The sequence below is a fragment of the Falco biarmicus genome, chromosome 3 (assembly GCF_023638135.1).
Source record: "Falco biarmicus isolate bFalBia1 chromosome 3, bFalBia1.pri, whole genome shotgun sequence".
NCBI lineage: Eukaryota > Metazoa > Chordata > Aves > Falconiformes > Falconidae > Falco > Falco biarmicus.
This window is the reverse complement of record NC_079290.1, coordinates 14913130-14933668: the sequence shown is the minus strand read 5'-3', so window position 1 is coordinate 14933668 and position 20539 is coordinate 14913130. Positions and strand designations below refer to the sequence as shown.

Genomic DNA, 20539 nt, shown 5'->3' with positions numbered 1-20539 from the left:
TACCCACCAGAAAGCTGGTAGAACAGCTAAAGGGAGTGCTTCTTGCCCATTTCATTGCAAAATGCATTTCATGCTTCACTCCTCTGGGCTTGAGGTAGTACAGAAAGTCTGGATGCAGAGGATGCAAATCCAACTGCAGTGTTGCAGTTGGATTTGTCAGAGGTTTTGTAACCTCTGCTTAAAAACCAAGTCAGTGAAACAAAATAAGTAATGAGTTGCTGATTTGAATTTAGAAACTTGAGGGGCTGTACAAAGCTTTCCTTTAAAACTAAAACATTAAAAGAATAGTTTTGTGTTCATTGTTTTTCATCTGATAACGCTGAGAAATACGTAATGAGGAATACTTGGAGGTAGGTACTATTAAAGTTCAAAATAAAAATGTGATTCCTACAGACATATTCCTACATTCCTATCCTATGAGAAATAATTTTGAACATTCTGATGCGATCTAAGACTAATATTTTAGACTAGTAAGACTGAATTGCAATTTCTTTCTTTAACCTATTCTAAAATGAGATTCCTAGCAATGCTGAGAAGTCACCTTCTTGTAGGATTGCATATACAAACACTTAAAACATAACTTATTTTTACTACATTTAACTAGAATTCTTCCAGATAGACGAACTCTTGTGTGTTCTGCTTGCTTTCCCCTGCCCTCCAACACCCACCTTTAATGCTGCTGTGTTCTAGGGAATCTGTCAAAAAGGCAATGAGAATGACAGAACTGCACTGTCTTTTATACCTTCTCTGCACTGAGAAGGATGCCCATCTGCCTACATCAATCTAGGCAGTACAGGGAAAAAAATGGGGAGATTGAGGGGCACAGCAGCTGAGTAAAGCTGCAGTTTAGTGGTACTCATGGTGGATTATATACAAATTGTCATGCCTTTTAGAATTCTAATCATTGTGCATTTATAAAACTATTTCTCTTTACTTATCTAACAGGGTGCCTGGGGCTTTTTTATTATTAACATTGCTAACTTATCAGATTTTATGGTAACTTCTGAGACACTGGTGTTACCAGAGGCAACAGGATTTTTATATTGGAACTTTTAAGACTGTAGTAGTCTTGAAACACTAGAAGATCTCTTGCTGTCAGAAGATACTACAACTATGATGCTAATGTGTCCATTTAACTCTGGCATTTCAGTATTTGACTTTTTATAATGCTCTAAAGCTATGGTTTTATGGTGCTGAAGAGTGAACATTAATTAAAGTTGATGCTCTTCGTGAACACTTTTAAAAACATATTTAACGCACAAGCTTGTTCTGCAGAACTGAAAGTATGTTTACCGTTTTAGTGTACTGATTTCTGCAGTCTTAAAGTCTCCTAATGCATACATGCATAATGTTAATGTAGGTGAATGAATTCTCACTTAAGTTTCTGTTTTTTGTGCAAAAAAAATACTTGACACCTGTAGGAACAGTACTTCTTGATACCTTAGAAGAAACAGTTTTCTTTCTTTCTCAGTCTTCCACCTGTCAAGTGCTCAATTTACATGAAATACTAGTAACAGCTTAATGGTATGATGTGTGAAGCACTTCAGAAATAAATTTCAAATGCCTTTAATTTGCTCTAAGGAGGTAACTTCGGGCAAAGGAAGAAAACCAAACAAAAACCCACAACCCAAAATATGAACCAAAAAACATTACCAAGACCTGCATCAAAAATGAGAACTGGAAACTCTTCAGGAAAGGCTCTGCCCTTCACTGTTCACAGTGCAGGTGCTGATTTGAGTTATGCCAAGGTGAGGAACAGGCTATTCCCTTCAAAACTTGGTGATAGAATTTGGGCTTGAGCAGCTTTTAGGTTGTCCAAAATAGTGTGGAGTTTCTGTAGTTCTCTTGTATCTGAATTCAGTCTTTAATTCAGTACTCTTGCTTCCTTTTTGTACCATGTTGATTTTAAATAGTCTAATTCCTAGTCAGAGAGAGAAAAGAAAGAAATGAAAATGCCAGTATTTGAATTTTACAAAAGATTGGTCATTGCTGCTGTGATGAGGATGAAACATTAAAGCCTTGCTTTGCACTGAAAGATATATTAACTCATAAGTTAACATTTCCATATGAAATGAAGCTGATATTTAAATGCTGATTTTAATTCCTTCTTACTATAAAATAATATTCATTTTAGTTTAAGTCATTCATTGGGATATTTTAGCAACTGAAGAAGTAGTAGCTTAGGCAATTAAGCAAAACTTAGGCAGTTTAACACTCCTAATGGTGTCTTTATCTGATACAAGGTTTAACAGTGTATGTTTTCACTGTTACTATTTTCTGACTGAAGAAATCAGTTGGTGTTTCTGAGTAATGCCTTTAGTGAAAGAAGAGTCCTTCTTCAACAGGGACCACCTTTGTAAATATGGTATGGGGAAATTAATATCAATATCTATGTCTTAAAAATATATTTGCAAATCTGAAAGGAGTTTATTAGGGTTCCCCCCCCAAGTTATTTGTAACATACTATGTGATAAATATGGGAGTCCAGTTGCCCAGCAGTATCATAGAATACTATAGGACAAAAAACCAACTTGACAAAGGATTATATTATAATAAGGTTAAAATGCGAGGTTTGTGTGTACTGATGCAGACATTATAATAGGTACTATGCTTAACTTTGCAGTCCTTGTGGTTGATTAGCCCTGGCTGAAAGCCAAACTGAGCACATGCGTATGCACGTGCGCACACACACACACACACACGTCCTGCAGAAGCTACCCCACAGCCTCACAACCAGCACCTGGGCACCCCATACAATGCTCTCCATAGTAATGTTGGGAGACAATCAGTTAGTTACCTCTAACCAGATAGTGTAGAAGTTGCTCACCTTCTATGTGGGTGATAATGTTCTAATTAGTTCAGTCAGACTTCTTTTGAAGTCACAAGCCATCTGTTTCTGCATAACTATTGGAGTTTTATTTAATACTCACCCACACAGGGTGGATTCAGTAATGGGCAGGTGAATGAGATCATTAGTCTGAACAAAATGACTAAGATTCTGCCTAACTTTTTGCATGGTTTCGTAGCTTTCATTCATTGTTAGCAATGGGTAGTAATTTGTCAAAATGGAGTGGGTATTAAGTTAAATCAATGTTAACAGCCATTGCTTTTGTCATGTAAATATTCACTAATACAGTGGTCAGTACTGAGTGAGCAAATGGTGACCTGTAGTACTGCTATAAAAGAATAAAATATTTTTTTCAGAATTCTGGGTTGATGCATATTTGAGATACCAATATTGCCTAGATCAGGGGTCCTCAAACTGCAGCCTGCGGGCTGGATACGGCCCCCCAGGGTCCTCAATCTGGCCCCCAGTATTTACAGAACCCCCCGCCAGGGGTTGGGGGAGAAGCCAAGCAGCCGCAGATGACTGCCTGCCACTTCATCCGCACGCTGGCCCACTGGTTAAAAAGTTTGAGGACCCCTGGCCTAGAAGATCGAGAGTATGACTGATGAATGTTGAAGAACCAAGGCTGAGTACAGTAAGGAAGATGAATATTAATCAGTAGTAAAATAAATGTATTTTTGTCTTATTTCAGCAGAACCGGCCCTCCATCCTCTCCTACAGGAGGAGAGAAAGAGGAAAACCCTGCTCTGCTAGCTGAGAATTGTTTCAGGGAGCTACTAGGACGAGCAACGTATGGAAATATGAATAATGCTGTCAGACCAGTTTTCGCGTAAGTTGAAAATTCATGGAAAGGTCTTATCTTAAGGGAATTATATTTTTTTTTTATTTCATTATCCAGCTGTCTTGCATTAAATTCCTTGCTCTTTACAACCCAAAGGATTCCATTCATGTTTCTTCAAAAAATTGCATCTCTTTTAATCTCACCTCTTTGTTGCCTTTCTGTTAACTTGAAGATAGTTATTGAGAAATGTGTTCCATTTTATTGGGGTTTAGAAGTGTAATATAATGATTTGCATGGGTTATTGCCTCAGCTAGTCTTTCTTTTGAGCGTGAAACTGTTTATTCAAGATATTAATGTCCCATAGATGACTGTTGCAGTCAGTAGAGACAAGCTAAATAAAATGCAAGTAGCACAAATGAATACTCTGCCCAGATTAATACATAAAGTTAAGAATTCTATTTTCTTGCAGTTTTCTTCCAAGACCCGTTTTGGTATTCTGTGAGGAATATCTTTTTACAGCTCATTTATTAGTGAATGGCAGGTGTGCACACTGTGTGCACATTATGTACAAATGTACGCAGTACAAATTATAGCTGGTGTATAAACAACCATGAGCAGCATTTTTCAGTTCTCTGCATTGCCCCACTTGCTTCCTTAAAAAAATGTGATGTGAAAAAAAGCTACAAGCATTGAGATAACTTAAATATGCTTCTTTCACCTCTGCTATTGTCTAGAAATTAGACATGTTTTCAGGACAAATCTTTGCAGGAAGCTTTAGACTTGGTAATACTACTTTTAAACCCGGGCTTTTGCTGTTGATGAGGAGAGCTGCTTGCTCCTTATTGTAGATTTTCAAGATACCCACCGGCTATGGGAATATCTTGGTTTAGATGGCCTCATGCTTCCCACAAAGACTTAAGTATTCTATTCATACACTGAAAGACACTCAAGTTACCAAAAGCCATTTTCAAGTTACCACTGTGAAGTAAGAACAAAAATGCAAAAATAAGGTGGGGTAGATACTGAGGGCAGAAAATACTGTAGCCCCTTGTTTTTTCACCCAAAACCATTAAATACAAAGAGTTGTGCTGTTATGTTACTTTCCAAGTATACCTATTATACAGATCTGATAGGAGTTTAACTGTTGCAAAGTTGAGTGTTTTACTTAACAAAAAAAAATATATTCCTCCGAAATACCTGCCACTAGAGTGAATGTTTAGGTACTAAACAGTCTGTATGGACTATTTGGAACTATTGCAGTGCTTTCTTACCGCTTTTCAGTTCCTTTTACAGGCTTATCTCAAAACTTCATCAGCATATGCAGTTACTTCAGTCTTTTGAATGATTTCAGTATCAGGGAAATTTTCCGCAAATAATTCCAGATTCTCTAGATTAGAATTAGTGCTTGGTTTGGGATTTGAGGTGGTGTCACACCTGCCTGTGGTAGAGCCAAAGCTTTATGTATTCAAAGTGCTATTTCCAGCCTAGTTTCTTTTCTTGGTTGCTATGATCATAAGGAACCACTTGAGTCTTTGGGCATCCCAGTGGTGCCACATGCTGCATTTGTGAGCTGAAGTCATTAGATAATGACCAGTTGCTCAGAATATACCATCTCTTCTATGAATAGAGAGTCTTTGTGGTCACCTTTTTTGTGTTCCATTTTAAGGAAGAATTGCCAGATAAATTTATCTTTTTATAAAGAACTACTGGAAATGTTTAATATTTCTGAAGAACAAGAGATGCAAAAAATGCAATTTCCAAACTGATTTTCCTGAGCAAAAAGTGAGTGCTCGCTCTAATCAGCCTCACTTTGTGAATGGGCAGAAATGTTAGAAAGAAAGTTTGAGACAGTGAATCCATTGCACTTTATCTGGTTGAAAAACCTGACTTAGTTTATGTATACTTGATTAGAAAAGAGGATCTCCTAACATTATTCAACAATTTCACAGCTTTTAAGCAAGCTCTGGAAGTAAAGATAAGGCCGCTTATTACAGTGCTAACACTGAAGATGCAGGTTCAGTTCCCCACTTGAAGGCTTAGTCATATGGCATTGGTGTATCGGTCAATGCTGTATCACTCCTTGTGCAAAACTGAGAGAATAGTGCTTCTTGGATCATGAGGCCGAGTACGTTCACTGATTGAGGGATTTAACTATAATGATGACAGTTGAAATCTAAAGTTGGTCTTCTGATGTGGGTTTGGATTGACCTTAATTCTCCTTGTCTTTGGCAGAAAGTCTCCATGGTTTTAAGTGTCGACATGTAGCAGGTAGAAACTCTCAAATTCTCATTTTTAATGAAAACTGACAGATCAATCTGGAAAAGTGCTTAATGAAAGTAAAAAAATTTATATTAATATATGCTATGATTTATTTTTACTTCATGTCAGCAGTCACAAGCTATTTAGATTTCTTAGCATGAGTTTTCAGTGGTGAATAGATCAGGCAAGTCCAGAGGGATACAGGAGTCTAGCGTATATAAACAACTTCCCAAGTATAACAAGTTACGCCTTATTCATCTTGCTATATTTCCATTCTTGTGAGTTATTACATCATCTGTGCAAGTGTTTTGATTATCAAAAGACTGGTGTATTGATTTGATTATCAAAAGACATGTATCAGCAAACATGATACATGAGAAGATTTTATATTCCCATATATGTTTTGTTTCTGCTTTCCAATCATCAGTATCAATTTATTGTTTTGTACTGTAAAGGATTGCTTGCATGTGTGACAATGTGAGCAAATCCAGGGACCGTTAGTGGCTCTCGCTCCATAGAGTAGTAATTTGCAGCATTGGTTCTGCTGTTCCTTTTAATTTGAGAAACCTAATTGTGCACATTTACTATGTATATACAGCAGATCTTAATGAAAGGCAGAGTTTGGCATTTATTAATCCAGCAATAGAATGTTTTGCAATCTTACTTAGATATTCTTTATTAAAAGAAATATAATTGGAAAAAACAACAGGCAAGTTGTGACTTGATTTTAAAGAAACTAAATGTGCCATGGTGAAAATACCATTTACAGTCTTTTACAAAAACAAAACTACATTGAATACACTGCCTGCATTATGACAAGTAAAATATATCACCTACAGTAATCTAATACTCCTTTTCTTAGGAGGAAAGTACCACTGTGCAAAGTATGCTGTCCATGGAGCTATTACACAAAACGTTAACCTAGGCTGTCATCTTCCCCCTGCTGTCTTTCCATCAGTTCAGCTACCAGAAGCAGCTAATACCTAGCCTTTCTGGAAAAAGAAAACTATGTCTTGTTTTGGGAGGAAAGGTTTTTTTAAAAAATCCTGATATGTGATTGTTGACCATAATCTGCCTAAATGGATCTTTGGGGCAGATAAAGAGGAACTGTCAAGGGTAACAGAGAACACATGCTACTCTGACAGATTAAAGGATCAGTTCTAATTGGGAGAAGATAGTGGAGAGCATGATTTTTTTTGTATTTGATGAGACAAAAAGAAAATAAGTTAGCTAAAATAAGCTATCATGTACAAGAAATGATGGACTGTGCTGGAGTGATATTAGGGAGAAAGAAGACATGAATAAATAAATCATGAACTGATAAGCCTTGAAAGATTTATAGAGGTAATTTTGTCTGTCTTTCTACCTGAAGGCAGGATTAAATATACCTGTGTGTTTGGAATGTGGACAAGAAAGGCAGCTATCCTCAACAGGTAGTCCAGTTTGATATTTAGTAGTGTAAATTTGCTGTTATCTTGGCAGAAAAACACCTTTAAATTTCCTGAAATTCTTTCCTGTAGGGATTTCTATTAGAGTATGTAAGTGTCAAAATTTTAAGCTCTGCAATAGGCTGCATCATAATTCAGGGCACAGGAGAGGGTAGCTTTATGCCAGCTGGTTTAATCAATCTTGAAGGAGACCTGTGTACTCAGCTAGGTCACTAGGCTGGTAGCAGCTGGCCAGTGAGTTAATTGAGACCTCCAGGTTCTAGGCAAAGTAGGTTAAAGCATCCAGTCAGTCCTCCTGTGTTCAGAGTACTGACTTTTCACTTGTGTGTTTTCAAGTTTGTTATTTAAAGCATCTTTGTATGTTTACTACGTTCTTTGAGAAAGGGCAGTCCAGTAGTGATTCTGTAGCTGAGGTACGTATTTGGATACTATCTAAATTCAGTTTCTGTAAGATTTCTTTGTGGGTTTTGGGGTGATTTTTTTTTGTTGCTTGGTGGGTTTCTGTGTGGGTTTTGGGTTTTGGTTTTTTTAACCTAAGTCATACCAATTAAAAGGCATCCAAAATTACGTTTTTCAATCTTAGAGATTTGAAAATGCATTTATTTTTGTCATGCTTTTCCAGGTACTCGGATCTCCTTTGTGGAAAATTTTGTGTGTGCCCTGTTCATGGCATTCAGCATAGTGCTTAAGCCAAATTTATTGTCTTTGCTTGAAACTGACAGTTTTTCATCCATGGTTCCTATCCCATTTAAGGAGAAATTGATGCATGCATTCTTCTGATTCTGTTTTGATATTTCTTACAGAAAGTGTTGAAATGCTTCAGAGTGATAAAGGATTATATACACAAAGAGTAGCTCTTCTTTGTTTTCCATATATATTATTCATTAAACTACTGTCAAAATGAAGATACTCCTTAGAGTCTCTATTCTGAATGTAACATTCAGACATAATTATTTTGTAGCTCCTGATTCAAAACAAGTGATTTATCTTATTTAGAGTGGAAGTTTGGCAAGGTATTACAACCATCCTCTTCAGTATATCTTTTTCATCTAAATAAGCATATAATGTCACAGCCATTTTTATGTATGCACTTTGTATGGAAATGGTATATTCTTAACTGTGTATCTTTGATATGACTACGTTCCTTAAATTCTGGAACTAGAAGGTCAGGACTTTCTGTTCCAGCCAAATGTTTTGAGATCACATCCTAAACCTTGGAAACAAAGGCTTTGCTAAAGTTCTGATTTTCTTACCTAGTTAGTAAGTCATTGTTTGGAAGCTTTCTGTAAGGAAATAATCCCTTTGAGGTGAATTTTGAGTATAAGATGCCGTTTATTGTATCTGTGGAATGTCATTATTTGAGTTCCCTTAATTTTTGGTTACAGGCATTTAGACCATCACAGACTATGGGATCCCAATGAATTTGCTGTTTCCTGCTTCAAAATCATCATGTATTCTATACAGGTAGGATTTTCTCGAGGGTTTTTTTTCCTCGCATAAAACGTTTCAAGCACATGAGAGGGGTCTAAGTGCTTACCTCGCCATGGTAGTAATAGACAGATGAAGTCAAAGAATCCAAACTCCTTAGCCTTATCCTTTAAGCTTTTCAAATAATAACCTAATTGTGGTTTGTGTTATCTGATTTACTTGTAATTACTATACATTTGTATGAGGGAAAAAAGATACTAAGGTATTCTCAGTGGAAGGTAGTGGCAGAGTTCCTCCAGCAAGCTCCAGAACAAGGAGCAGGATAGCCCTACTGATCTGACATTGTGCTACTTAAATAGATCTCTCTTAAGTTCATAATTTCTCGATGCCAATACAGCTGTACTGCTTTTACAACCCAAGAAACCAACTTCATGTGGAACTGTGTTGTGCTAATTGGTTTTTACTAGTGGGCAACCTCTGTTGTAAACATGGTCAAAGTCTGGTTCTTGGATTGCGTCAAGAGCAGACGCCCAAAAGATAAAGTCTTAAAATTCCAGGTTTGTGGAAGAAAGGTGAGTTTTCTCAGCATTTATATCAATGGCGCTTTTTTGTAAGACCAACTAAATTCCTTGAACTGCAGTTAGCTGAATGAAGTACCACTTCATGCTTCCTCTGTTCTTGTAAATGTTCCTGGATATTTTAATACTGTGAGCTTTTGTATATGGGGCTGGATGGACCCGGGTGGCTTCATCTGTCATGGTGTTTTTTTAAAAATTTGTATCTAATAATGAATTGATTGAAATTTACATTAATTTATAAGTAAGAATGTTGCAGAATAGGAACATGGTAATGACTGACACTTCATGGTGTAAGAGTTTATTCTTCTTAAAGTCACAGATTAAGCTTTTCTTCCTGGTTTTTTTTGTTCTTTTTTTTTTTAATAGGCACAATATTCCCATCATGTAATACAAGAAATTCTTGGGCACCTTGATGTTCGCAAAAGGGACTCGCCACGAGTTCGTGCTGGCATTATTCAGGTTCTTTTGGAAGCAGTTGCAATAGCAGCTAAAGGATCAATAGGTAAGTCATCTTAAATAAAAGGCATCAAGTCAAAGAATAGATCTGAAGAGTGGTGCTCAGTTTTGCCTTGTTTTCAGACTGAATTAAAGCATATATTTTGAGAAGGTTTGATTTATTAGTTTTTTCTCCTCTGTGCTGATAAAACACTTGAAATCTTACTTGGTTTACAATTATTCAAATTTACTTACTTGGCCATTTGACTGTTTTATAGTTCTTTACATTGAAAAAATTAGTAGATGTGTTTTTACAGCCTTGTAGAAGGCAGGAATTCCTGTTTGGTAGGAAGTCACAAAGCCTTAGAACCTTGTGTGACTCTACAAACAAGAGCACTGTTGCTTTGTGGTGCAGCTACTGTGAGATGAGTGGTAATATGGGAGTCGAGTAGAATGATCTTTGAGAAATTTTAGTAACAGTGAAGCAGCTGAAATAAGGTGAATTATGTCATGTAGGGTAGCATAGTTCCTTGAAGTACAAGTAGTTATGAAGATGTGTACACAGATGTGCTCTGCTGTTTTCTTTTGGTCTACTGCTGAAACTAATTGCATTGCTTCATTAGTTTGAATCTGAACCTGTCCTTTCTCTTTATACAAAACCCACTTGCATACACAGACTTGTGAAGTCTTTTACTATGTTATTAAAAGAGCTCATTCATTGTTATAAATATATATATATAACTAGATTTTAGTAGCAGGTTTTCAAATAACTGAAATTCAGGTGCAAGTACCTGCAGTTTAACCCATTGTTGATGCTTAATTTCAGCGACCACTCATATTTTCTATGCAAAACTTGCATGGCGGGTTGACTCTGGCCAACAGCTTTTGCTCATTCCCCTCTTCCACAGGACAGGGAGAAGGTAGAAGGAAGGTGAGAAGTCTCATGGATCAAGATAAAGACAATTTAATGTGTGGAGCAAAACCTGCATGCACAAGGAAAGCAAAGGAATTTATTCAGAACTTCCTGTTGACAGGCAGATGTTTAGCTGCTTCCTGGAAAGCAGGGCCTCAGCATGCATAAAGGTTATTTGGGAAGGCAAATGTCCTCCACTTCTTCCTCCTTTCCTTGAGTTTTTATTGCTGAGCATTATGTTATATCTTATAGAATAGTCCTTTGGTCAGTTTGGGTCAGCTGGCCCAGTCGGTGTCTCCTCCCAGGTTCTTGCACACCCCAGCCTAATCTGTAGGGACAGAGTGGGAAAAAGAAAAAGCCTTGACACTTGCTAGCACTGTTCAGCAACAGCCAAAACACTGGTGTGTTGTCAACACTGTTCTAGTCACAGATCCAAAGCACAGCACCACCCAGGCTGCTGGGAAGAAAGTTAACTCCATCCCAGCCAGACCCAGTACAACTCGATAGTAATGGATTACGCTTAACTGATTGCATTTCCTGATTCCAAATTAATTTCTAAAATATCAAGGTATAGGCACACTTCAAAAGTTTATCCCTTGAACAGTGAATTTCACTTGTTCTTTTCAGCTTAATCTGATTTATTCTGAAAAGGGATTGAAAATGTTAGTTTTCCTTTTCTTATGGCATCTTTCCCTTTGAGATGTGCAGTCCTTGTTGTGTGTTGTTTCCAGGCCCAACAGTTCTGGAGGTTTTTAACACCTTGTTGAAGCACTTGCGCATCAGTGTTGACTTTGAGCTGGGTGACAGGCGTAGTTCAGCAGGGAGTGCCACTTTCAGCACAAGCTCCAAGGAGAGTGATGAGAGGATTGTTCAGAATGCTATTATTCAAACAATTGGTGAGTAATGGTAGTAATATAGGCTCATTTAAAATTCCTCCCCTTCTCCTTCTTCCTTAATCAGATAGTATTAAAACGGCTTGAAGCAAAAAGGAATTGTGGCAAATGTGGTATCTCTGCTTGTGCTTGCCTCTAAATAAATCAGGCTCACTTTACTTGACTTTGAAAGACTGTTCTTTTAATTGTTAACTGAGAAGATAGTCAAATAGCTTAATTAAAATTGAAAATGCTGGTGAACTTACAATAAATTTGTTGTTTATATTATTATATGGCCCTTGAAATACAGACATCATTCTGTACCTTCTAGTACAGAACTACTGTTAGTCCTTTTATGAAAATCATATTGCCATCATATGCAGTAGTATGTTTCAGTAGGTACTACTTGGAAATTTGTAGAAACCAATGTTAAACACAGTAGCAACAATGACACCTGATGGCCAGTTGTGCTACCACAACTTCAGTACTTTTCAGTATGATGCTGAAAATGAGCAACAACTTGTGTAAATTATTTCATTGAAATACCCTATCCCCTTTTTTCAAATTTTCTCTTTATGGTAGTGACAAATGCAGTGCATTTATGAAGTGTATTCCTCTACTTACAGAACAAGGGGGAATGTAACTTACATTAGTGAACAACATTTATCTGTACCATTGCTTATGGCTTAAAGCTTTCTAAAGAAGTAGCAAATACGTAGTAGATTATTTCTCACCATGACAATAAAACTCCCAAGTTAAGATGTTAAACAACTATCCCCCCCCCCAAAAAAAAATAAAAAATCACCCAAACCCCAGAACCCAACCTTTGAAAGTAAAGCTTCTATCAAAGTTACATTTTTGTACTATTGCATAGCAATAGAATGGAATATCTCAAGTTGGAAGGGACTCATAATGATCAAGTCCCAGCTCCCTACTCCTCACAGCACTACCTAAAACTAAACCATATGACTAAAAGCATCACTCAGACACTCTTTGAACTCTTGAAAGGCTTGGTGCTTGACCACTTCCCTGGGGAGACTGTTCCAGAGACTGACCAACCTCTCAGCGAAGAACCTTTTCCTAATGTCCAATCTGAACTTCCTGTGATGCAGCTTCATTCTATTTCTTCATGTCCTGTTGCTGGTCACCAAAAAGAGGAGATCAGTATCTGCCCCCTTTGAGGAAGTTGTAGACTGCCATGAGGTCACCCCTCAGCCTTCTGTTCTCCAGGCTGGACAAACCAAGTGACCTCAGGTGCTCCTCAGAAGTCTTGTACTAGAGGCCTTTAACCGTCTTCATTGCCCTCCTGTAGATATGCTCTAATAGTTTGTCCCTCTTATATTGAGGCACCTAAAACTGCACACCATACTTGGGGGGGGGGCTGCACCAGTGCAGTGTAGAGTGGGACAGTCACCTCCCTTGACCAGCTCACTGTGCTGTGCTTCATGCACCCCAGGATACAGTTTACCCTTTTGGCTGCCAGGGCTCACTGTTGACTCGTATTCAACTTGCCATCAACTCAAACCCCCAGATCTCTTCCCACAGGGCTGATTTCGAGGCCCTTGTCCCCCGGTTTGTATACAGAACCAGGATTACCGCATCCTAGATGAGAATCCAGCACTTGCTCTTACTAAATTTCATACGGTTGCCCAGCTCTGTAGTCAATGCAGATCTCTCTGTAAGGCCTCTCTACCCTCAAGGGAGTTCACAGCTCCTCCTAGTTCAAGTATTGTCAAGAAATGTACTTAATGTACGTTAGATTCCTGTGTCCAGGTCATTTATAAAAACATTGAAGAGCACTGGCCCTAAAACTGAGCCCTGGGAAACACCACTGGTGACCGGCGCCAGCCTGATGTAACCAATTTACCAAAAGTTTTTGAGACTGACTCCTCTGCCAGTTGCTCACTCAGTGTATTATGGACTTGTTTAGCTGTGTGCTGGACACTTTGTCCAGAAGGATACTGTGAGAGATAGTATCAAAAGCTTTGCTAAAATCTAAAACCACCACATCTACTGGCTTCTCTTGGTCAACTAGATGGGTGATCTTGTCAAAAAAGAAAATTGAGTTGGCTAAGTAGGACCTTCTACTTGTGAACCTTCACTGGCTATGACCAATGACTATGTTGTCTGACGTTTTTTTCGTTAACTCCCGAAACAGCCTTCTCTGTAATCAGGCACTGAAGTGAGACCGACAGACCTGTAATGACCAGGGTCTTCCTTCTTACCCATCTTGAAAACTGGGACAACATTTGCCGGCTTTCAGTCCAGAGAGGTCCCTGGACTCCCAAGACCTTTGAAAAATAATGGAGAGAGGTTCTGCAATGACATTGGAACCTGAGCTAAATCCCATCGGGCCCCTGAGACTTAGGTTCATCCAGCTGGAGCAGCAAGTCTTAAACAAGTTCAGGGTCAGCTGGGGGTTTATCACCCACCCCACCCCCCCCAGTCATGGTCTTCCAACACAGGGCTCCAGGGGTCCCATCATCATCAGTGTTAGACAGAGGTGGAAAAGACATTAAACTTCTCTGGTTTGCCTATGACCTTACTTGTGAGGTGACCAACCTCATCAAGCAACAGACCAATGTTATCTCTGATCCTCCTTTTGCTGTTAACATATTTTAAAAAGCTGATTTTGTTGTCCTCAACAGTGCTGGCCAGCTTAAACTTAATTGAGCTTTGGCCACACAAATTTTCTCCTTACTGTGTCAAGCAGCTTCTCTGTGGTCTGTGTCTCCTGTCCTTGCTTCCAATATCCATACACTTTCCTTTTCCACCTAATTATAGAAGAAGATCCCTGCCTCAGCCAATCTGGTTTTCTGCCCTGCTTGCTTGACTTCCAACACTTTGGAATGGCTTGCTTCTGCACTCTTAAGAGATGGCTCTTAAAAAGTGACCAGTATTCATGGACCCTAATACCTTCAAAAGCAGATACCCAGGGGACCTTACTAACTAGCTCCTTCAGCAGCCCAAAGGCTGCTGACCCCATATTCAGGGTTGAAGTTTTGTCGGCAGTTTTTCTGCTATTGCCAATGATTTGAAACTCAGCTACTTCGTGGTGACTATGGTGGAGACAGCCACCAATCACCTCTGTTTACAAACAACAGATCTAAAGAGGGTACCTTTCCCAGCCAGCTTCCTTAGTATCTGCACCAACTTATCTTCAACGTGCTTCAGAAATTTTCTGTTTTGTGTCCGCTGTACAGTATTGTCTGAGAAGTTAAAATCACCCATAAAGACAAGGGCAGTTGATCTACAGAAATCCCCCAATTCCTTGTAGAACAATTTACTGTTCCTGTCATCCTGGCTTGGTGATCGATACCAGTCTTCCGCAGCAACATCTACTTTATTTGCTTTCACCTTCACCCTTACCCAGAGGCTCCCAACCGTGTCATCACCATCTGTGAGCACTATAGAATCCAGCCTCTCTCTTGTATACAGTGGCAGCCCCCCTCCTCACTTGCCCTGCCTATACCTCCTGAAGAGCCTATAACGGTCCATCGCAGCACACCAGGCATAGGACATCCCACCAAATTTTGTTTATGCCAACGATGATGTACCTCTGGGACTAGGCCAAAGCTTCTAGCTCCTCTTGTTTATTCTTCATGCTGTGCGCATTAGTACTTCCTGCTGCACCAGGCAGGAACTTGTCACCATGGCCCCCAGTTCCTTAAGTCACCGTGTTCTGCCGGGTGGAGAGAGGGTAGGGAATCCTCCATAATGCATCCTGTGGGCTGACTGGCCTGTCCCAGGGAAGGTAGGGTGCCGTTCCAGTAGCCTCTCTCTCTCTCTCTCTTGCACTCTTCCAACACTCCTCAGCCTACTCGCCTCCCCTGGAGCTCTGTCACTAATCGGAGCAGTTCCCCTCCCCGGGCACATCTCCCACAGGAGCGCAGCCCGGCACCTGGGTGGCTGCGCGTTCCCACCGCAGCTCTGTCTGGGTGGCTGCATCCGTCATGGTGGGTGCAGAGCTTAGAGGCTGCGGCTTTCTGCCAGGTGGATAACATTGCTCCCTGGTTGAGCTGGCAGAGCTACAGCACCCTCCTTGCATGCCAGCTGCCATGCTGCTCCTGGTCACTAGTGCTCCCCAGGGGCTTCTTTTATAGATAAAGGCGCTTGCCTGCTGTTGCTCCTGGCCCTGCCCAGATCTCCTCAGCTGCTGTGGCACCAACTGTAGGCTTCTGGTGAGTCTCTCCACTCCCCTAAGGTTCCCCCACTTTTGGAAAGCCCTGTGCACTGTGCTGGAGTGTTTGTTCTGCTGCAACTGTGCTGGCACTAGAGCTGCTCAGCACGGTAGTCTCTTAAGTAAATATGTCTGAGATTCCTGTTTGCAGACCTGTAATATTTAATGATGACTTCAGAACAGACAAAAGTAACAACACTGTTTTTCTATTAGAAGAACTTCCAATGCCTCACTAGTTACAAGTTAACAGATGTCACATACTTAATTTTAAATTATATATTTAAAGGAAGATAAAATTAGAAAGTTTCAGGATTCAAAGAAGAAAGTGAGTGTCATGAAAAGACACTGTCAAGCCATTCAGCAGAAATGAACATACAATCATAGAGTTGTTTTGGTTGGAAAAGACCTTCAATGTCATAGAGTCTAGCACTGCCAAGGCTACCACTAAACCATGTCCCTAAGTGCCACAGCTACATGTCTTTTAAATACCCCCAGTGATGGTGACTCAACCACTTCCCTGGACAGCCTGTTCCAATGCTTGAAATGTGAGTATTACACCCTAAAACAAATCATGGGTTTATACTTCATCTATTTTGACCTTGTTAATACATTCCTTGTATTCATAAGGCTTTTCTTAGAAAGGGAAGGGCCCTATATCTCTTTCCTTCTGTAATTTCCTTCAACTTTTATTTAGGATTTTTTGGAAGCAATCTCCCAGATTACCAGAGATCAGAGATTATGATGTTCATTATGGGGAAAGTACCTGTTTTGGGGACAACTACACAATCACTGGATACCAGTCACCTTGGGTTTGTATATCCTGCGTTTTTTAATTTCTAATTAAAAATTTAGATTTTAGAATGCTGATAAGAAGTGAAAAGCATTAGGAAAAGTGAAATTCAAATTCTCACTCATTAAGGTCTGTATTAAATACTGTGCAGAATAGAGATTTGCACAGTGTCAACAAATGAAAGCAGTTGCCAAACACATTACCGGTAGAAAATAGCAATTGGAATGCAGTTTATTTTTTTGCACTACAACATTTTTTCTCTCCACATCTGTACAAACATTTCTAAAATTATCCACTTAATGGTGGTTAATTCCATAACTACTTATATGTGTATTTTGTGAGTGAGGGAAATTGAACTGTGACTACATTTCTTCAAGTAGGTGCATAATTTACTAATGTTTTTTGCGTTTTCTTAATTCTATACAAGATGACTTCAGATTAAGAAATCAACCACAGAAATTCCAGTGAATTTGTTTTGGTTTAGATTTTCCCTGTTTGTGTAGAAATAGGAAAACGATATAGGTGGGCAGATTTCTGTAATAAACCCATAATGAAAAAGCAGCCATGCACCAAAGTAATGTTTTTCCCTGTAACATGAATAATTATGATTAATGACTCATTTTTCTCGGTATGGGGAAAGTCAGTGGGAAGGTTGCAGCTATTCCTTGCAGGTATGCATGGATACTTTGTGCCGCCTATGTCCGATCACCTGCTGTCTTCAGTAGGAAGTCATTGTCATTCTCCTGGCTGCTTGGTAGCTTTTCATAGAGTATTGGGTCCCTGCAGTACAGGACACTGTTCCATGGAAGACAGGAATCTGTCTGTGCCAGGCAGTTGTCACGTGTTAAAGTGGTATTTGAAAATACTAATCCCTTTGGATTTGGATTTATTTGGATTACCAGCTGGTGTAGGGTTTTTTGTTTGTTTTTTTAACTATACAGTTTTCCTTCATGGGATTTTATGTAACTATGGGACTGAGTAGTATGTTAGTATGATGTGTGTATGTCATTCCAAATAAAGCAGGCTTTCTGACTGCTGATACAGTCTTGTGTTACCTGCCTGAAAATTTGGTCTCCGTTACACAAGAGACATGAATGATACTGCCAACGGAATATAGCCAGGATTATAGCCTGTGAAGGTGGAAATTTCCACTGTTATGTAAGGGATAACTTTTGTGAAGAGGCTTGCTCTTTCCTTATACTGTTTGGTAGACAAAAGGGTTTGTACCTTTTTAACTTTCTTGAAAGAGTCTCTTTGAATGGGCCAATTTATTCCAAGTGCACTTTTATCTTGTAAGATCTTGCAAGAACAGTGCATATGTGACTATATACCAATAGGTATTTAACCTCTTTTTGTACCAGCAGATGGAAATGAGAACAGATGAAGAAAGGTTAAGTGGTGTTCTGTGTTCCTTCCTGTGATCTGAAAACTGAGGGTTCTTTCAGTTTTTCCTATTGATTTTGCAGATAACTTTTTCCTAGTCTCAAAGTTTTGGGGTCTGATTTAAACAAGAAGTGTTCTGGTTTCTTAAAAAGACTCAAATTTAATTCAGAAGAAATGCTGAGCGCTGATGCTTGTGAAAATTAAGTCAAGCATGTAGCAGTTGAAGAGTTCAAGATACAAAGAGGTTTTGGAATGAAACACGAAGATTTAGATCAACTTCCCATATATCACTTACTGTATTTTTTAATTGTATGTGCCTTTGATTTTTAAGCCTTCCTTTAAATGTCTTGTTCAAAAACATTTAGTTATTGCACCTCGTTTAGAGAGATTTGCCCCTTATTTGTGGTCGGCTAGCATCCCTTCCAAGACTGCTGTATTCCCTTGTCAAAAATGGAGGTGTTAGAATGACGTTTGAAGTAGAATAATATTTTGAAAATATGCAAAGAAACTAATTTTCAACTTTTTTCCAATTGTAGGGATTTGGGAACTAGGAGGATTCAAATCATGTTGCTGAGATCTCTACTTATGGTAAGCCTTCTGTGTTCAGTATACTACGTTATAAATGCTTCACTTTATATATTTATACATATAAGTACAGTATTACAACTCTGCATTATGAAATTAAACATACCTTCATATTACTTAGATCCGCAGTTCTACTGCATAAAATTGTGACAGTGTTTTCCCAACTTAACATTACAAGAAGTTCAAGAAATATTTATTCATCTCTTAGAGCACTTTACCAGTTATAAATGGATCTGCAGATCCAAAAGAACATCATCAAGAGGTTGAGTTGACTAGTTCTGCCAGCAATGTTGGCAACATTGAAGTGAAATCACTTTTGTCTCTTGACACCAGGAAACCTGTAATTAGTCAAAATGGGTAATATTTTAAAACTGTAGGAATGGATGCCTACTTCAAAGCCCTTAAAGCTTCAGGCACCATTGTTCTTTCCTTCCTAGTATTTCTCAAGTTTATTGTAAGGTATGGTTAAATATTCTATCACCAGTACATTTTTCAACTGTGAGCCTTCAAGGAGTTTTTCTGGAAATACATCCTGATGGTACAAATCAGAAGTTGGTAGTAAAGGAGGCCCTTGCCTGTAGAATTCTGGCCTGTTTTGTTGCAGAAACCAAAAATTAGTGACTGAAGTAGGGGAAATAGCGTGAAGAATGATTTCATGACTAAAGCAGAAGAGTGCCTTCCTGGAAAATGAATTTCTGTCCCTGCTCTGACATGAAATTGTTGTGTGGTGTTAGGCAAATCAGTTAAAACTGTTCTTTCTTTGTCAGAATATGGAATTCTAGATTCTGGCTTGCAGAAGACCTGAGTATTGACAGTTGCAATTTAAGGAGAGAAAACACGTTAGAAGGGACCTCAGGGGGTCATTTTGCACATTGCCTTCATTAAAGGTAGACTCAGCTATGCATAAACTTTTCCTGACAATAGTCATCTCACCAATCTTAAAAATTTCCATTGAAGTTGGTAGGAATTGTTCTAATTATTCAGGGTGCTGCACAGTCTTAAATATGCTTTAAGGGATTCAAATTATGCATGTGGAATGAATTTAACATTTTTGATAGTGATTTTTGCTTTTGATCCTCTCAGAATATGGAAGTAAAAATCCCATTATGGCACAAAGATGTGAAAGTGAATGTTTTGCTGCTTAATGAATTACTCAGACATTGATAAATATCATGGAAAAAATGTGGGAAGGGTTTGTGTTCAGAGCAAAGCTTTTGTTGTGGCATATAAGGCTTAGTCTACACACATAATAAAGAACTAGAAACTACTAAACCCTGCCTGTTCTGTGTACGGAATGGAGCATTGCACATCACGTATTCTTTACAAAAGCATAATACTTCACAATATAATTAGCCTGTTGTCATGCATACACACAGGCAGACAATGTGGTATATGCAATTAAAATCTGGCACTTCATTGAAAGCATGCACTTCTATTTGCAATCTTACTGTTTGTAATATTAGTAATTTTCCATTTTCAAAATGATTGATTAAATACCTTCATGTATCCTCTGCCAGCTAGCTTCCTTTCAGCCTGTTGAGTTATGCTATAGGAATAGCACTTGCTCACACAGTGTGGTTTAACCCCAGCAGGCAGTAAGGCACCATCCAGTCACTTGCTCACTCTTCCACAGTGGGATGGAGAAGAGAATTGAAAGGGTACAACTGAGAAAAGTGGGTTGAGATTAAAACAGATTAATAAGTGAAAAAGGGAAACAAGGCGGGGGGGGGGGGGGGGGGCGGGGAGAAAAAGAAAAATTAGTGGTAAATAAAACAAAATCAAACACAACGCCCACCCACACAACATAAAAAATGCTGCCCACAACCCATTTGGTCACCACCAGCCAACTGATACCCGGCCAGTCCCTGGGCAACAGCAGCCCTTGCTGAGCATGATGTCATGTGATCTGGGATATCCTTTGGGTCTGTTGGGGTCAGCTGTCCTGGCTGTGTCCCCTCCCAACTTCTTGCTCACCCCCAGACCCTCAGCCTCCTTGCTTGTGGGGTGGAAGCAGAAAAGCCCTTGGCGCTGTGTAAGCA

The 20539-nt window shown here is 39.0% G+C and overlaps 1 protein-coding gene across 5 annotated transcripts in view; it reads left to right on the top strand.

The window, feature by feature from the left end:
- The window catches only part of EFR3A (EFR3 homolog A), an 87501-nt gene that overhangs the window by 43895 nt on the left and 23067 nt on the right, over positions 1-20539 (top strand). For 4 of the 5 annotated variants that reach the window (XM_056331251.1, XM_056331249.1, XM_056331248.1 and 1 more), the window contains 6 exons: positions 3540-3677; positions 8722-8800; positions 9709-9844; positions 11422-11586; positions 16437-16551; positions 18452-18503. In XM_056331251.1, coding sequence (XP_056187226.1) covers positions 3540-3677; positions 8722-8800; positions 9709-9844; positions 11422-11586; positions 16437-16551; positions 18452-18503 — 685 coding nt within the window. The remainder of the gene's footprint in view (positions 1-3539; positions 3678-8721; positions 8801-9708; positions 9845-11421; positions 11587-16436; positions 16552-18451; positions 18504-20539) is intronic. The other variant, XM_056331250.1, reaches the window with a different exon arrangement.